This window comes from Elephantulus edwardii, unplaced genomic scaffold (assembly GCF_000299155.1).
Source record: "Elephantulus edwardii isolate Elephantulus edwardi_28Jun2011 unplaced genomic scaffold, EleEdw1.0 scaffold00068, whole genome shotgun sequence".
Lineage (NCBI taxonomy): Eukaryota > Metazoa > Chordata > Mammalia > Macroscelidea > Macroscelididae > Elephantulus > Elephantulus edwardii.
Window position 1 is genome coordinate 13,721,104 of NW_006399818.1, and position 3,386 is coordinate 13,724,489.

Sequence of the window (3,386 nt, forward strand, 5' to 3'; positions counted from 1 at the left end):
CACACTCCTTTCCTGATTTTGAACCATGCAGTGTTTGCTTGCTCTGTTCTGAGGACTGTGTCTTGGTCTAAGTATAGGTTTCGCATAAACACAATCAAATGTTCTGAAATTCCCATTTTTCCCAAGGTTAGCCACAATTTATTGTGATCCACAAAATTGTCTTTGCATAGTCAGTGAAACACAGATAGACATTCTTCTGGTACTCTCTCCTCTCTGCCAAGATCCATCCGACATTGGCAATAATGTCCTTAGTACCACGACCCCTTCTAAACACAGCTTGTATTTCTGGTAGTGCTCAGTCAATGTACTGTTCAAGTCTTTTATAGATAATCTTCAAGAGGATTTTGCTAATGCCATATTAGTAAATATAATAAGCATATGTTTATAACTACATCATATTAATCTGGAACACTGGATATTAAGCAATACTTTTGAACATAAGTGCTATTAGAGTAATAATAATCAAATAAACTACACAGTTTTCATAGGACTACACAGACTTCTGAGTCGTAAGCAGTTATTGGATAGATTATTTCACTCTTATTGGATGAAATTATCGGTATCTCTATGTGCCAAACCGTGTGAATGCATGCCAGTGAGAAAATTGTAAGGGACTTGATTGATTAGAAACTAAGCATGTTGTATGGCACACCATGCAGTGTATAGTCACACTGGCTTGTATTTTTTAAGTCAAACAAATAATACATTAATCGGGAGGGGGAAAAACCTAACCATAAAAATCACTGGAAGTGGCCTTTCCATAGTATCTTCATCAACATCTGTTGTATAATGACTAGAACCAAGGCCACTGACTAAAATACCAGTTTAATAACAATTTCCCTAAGCTGCTCCAGTATTTTCTACCAAGAATCAGAAAGTTCATCATCTCTTTGACAGTAAACTTATTTCCAAGTGTTGCAGGGCCCCTGGCTAGGGTCTAGGCTCAGGTTTCCGACATGAAAACCTTCATATAGCCTGAAGAATGCCCTTAAGCACACAGGAGTCATCCAATTTCATGTTAACGATTAAGTTACCAACATTCAATTATATTTTCCAAACCGGTGTTTAGAAATTCTAAAGGCCCTTAGAAAACATCCTTAAACCAAAGCCCCGTTGGCAAGCGAAACCGCTTACCTGCGATAGCAAAACAAAGAGAGGTCCTCCTGCGCCCAGGCGGCACATTGCAAAGTGGCACGCGAAGTGCCCCATCCCTATTGTCGGGCGCAAAATCTTTCTAACACTGGGATACACCAGGGAACAAAAATACTATTAGAAATGGTTCAAAAGGAACATTTTTGGCGGCGTTAGAGACTTTTGACATTATTTATTAGGTTCAAAAATGGTTCACAAAAGCCTCACAATAGTCCTGTGGAAACCAGTCCATCTGAGGCCCTTTCTGTTGTCCTGCACAGGCATTGATTTGAGGATGGGCAGCACTCGCAAAACAATTCCTCCCAGCGGGTCAATGCAAGTGAGCATTCACCCCGGCCAGGGAGGGGTCTGTGAACAAGCCTTATGGAAACGCCCGGGGTGGGCTGGAGGGAGGAGAGGAGAAATCCTTTATTAACCTCTCCGAGAAAGGATGCGTGGAAGCGCAGGCAAGCTGAGGAATGGGCTCTCCTGCCAGATTGCCCTGAAGGGAGGCATCTGCCCTGGGCCCCCTTTCCCTGTGGAGCTGAGGATGCTTGGGGAGCATCTCTGGTGCCATGGAAACTACGCATCTTCCACTGGGATTTCTAGGCGTGCCTTGAAGCCCACTTTGGAAACCAGGGTTTGCCAGAGTGTCTGCGGTGGTCTCCACACACTGCACCAGTTTAAGTTCTGAGGAGGTCCTTGAGACTCCTCTACAGAGTCCTAGAGTAGTGAAAGATCACCTTTCTGCATCTGGAATAAAGAAGGTTTGGGGTGACTCTGAACACTGTGGAATCTGTAACCCAGGGCTGTCTAATAGTCTCTGGGATGGTACATGTCCGACAGACCTGAGTTTGTAATGCATCTCCTCATGAGTTCCCACAGCTTTCCTTAAGAAAAGAAAAAGATTAGCTCTTCCTTTCTTGCTCATTGAAATTCTCTCACTTGCTTCCCAAAAATATTTTAATAAACTCTCAAAAGACTCCCTTCAAGAGAAACTGTTCAAAACTCCAGGAGGAGGACATAGATATTAAAATGAGATGTCATCTCCTAAGTGTGAGAGGAGTTTGTGGATGGTGGGTTCCCATCACACAAAAGCACACATCTGCAGCAATCATAGGCTAAAAGTCTAAAAAATAAAGACTAAATTGTTCATGAGTTTTACTGGAACATGGAAAGCTGAAAAACAACTCAATCAAGGAATTAAGCCTAATGTTTGGTCCGCACAACACAAAAGCACATGTAACAACAATCACAATGGTTATAACACATTTTATTAATTTTTCTTGCTTTTTGAAATAGATTCTTATTAAATAAATTGTTTTGGTTTTGTTGTTTGTTTAACAACAACACAAACTAACACTGCAAAAGGAAAAATGGCAAAAACAGTTGCGTGTTTATCTAGTTGTGAAAACGTTGGCAGGTCAAACACATTCAGAGATACTTCAAGAATAGGGGGCTAGCTATTAGAAGCCAGTATTAGAAGCCCTGTGGGAAGTTTGACTCTACACAGGTAATCACAATTGATTTAATCACAACTAACAACAATAGTGTGTGTGTGTGTGTGTGTGTGTGTGTGTGTGTGTGTGTGTGTGTAAACTTTGGGCAGCACAAAAATTAATCACTCTCGCCTTAACCTGATCAATGATTTGAACTTACCGGTTGACTCCACTGGAGTTGAAAAAAAAAATCATGAACAACTTCCATGAAAATTACTAGAAAGTCCCACAGGAAAGTTCTACCCTATGACCACCAAGTTCAGTATGATCACCAAGATTTGGAATCAACTTGACAGCACACAACAAAATATTGATGTTTTCATCTGTGGAATTTTGCCCGCTGACCCACACAAATTAGGTTTGAATTCTTCAGGAGTTAATTAAGAAAATTTAAGTGTTTCAAGTTGCTTTCTCTAAGTTTTGAAAAGCACTTTCAATAAGGTGTCAAACAAAGCCAACAAATTGCTGCTAAGTTGGAACCTACCCATAGCTGATCTTCTGGAAGGTTTTCAGAGTCCCTAAATCACACAGGAGATTGTCTATTTTTCTACCTCACAGCAGTTGGTGGATTCAAACTGCTTGTCTTTGGGTTGATAATGTAGCTCCTTAGCCACAAGGCTACTAGAGCTCCTAGAACAGGATGTAGATATCTAAGATACTGGAAACAAATCACAGGATAATCCACAATTTATTTAAAAAATGGGCAATTCAATGTTTACTGCCTTCTAAAGTAGCTAGAACACAACCTCTCTCTGA

At 40.7% G+C, this 3,386-nt stretch overlaps 1 protein-coding gene across 1 annotated transcript; it reads right to left on the reverse strand.

The window, feature by feature from the left end:
- Window positions 1-1,513: 1,513 nt before the first annotated feature.
- LOC102845982 (chromosome unknown open reading frame, human C12orf42) lies at window positions 1,514-3,118 on the reverse strand. The gene is made up of 2 exons (XM_006888577.1): window positions 3,115-3,118; window positions 1,514-1,854 (listed from the first exon to the last, which is right to left on the reverse strand). The coding sequence occupies exons 1-2, from the start codon at window positions 3,116-3,118 to the stop codon at window positions 1,514-1,516; spliced, it is 345 nt and encodes a 114-aa protein (XP_006888639.1).
- Between the last annotated feature and the right edge of the window lie 268 nt (window positions 3,119-3,386).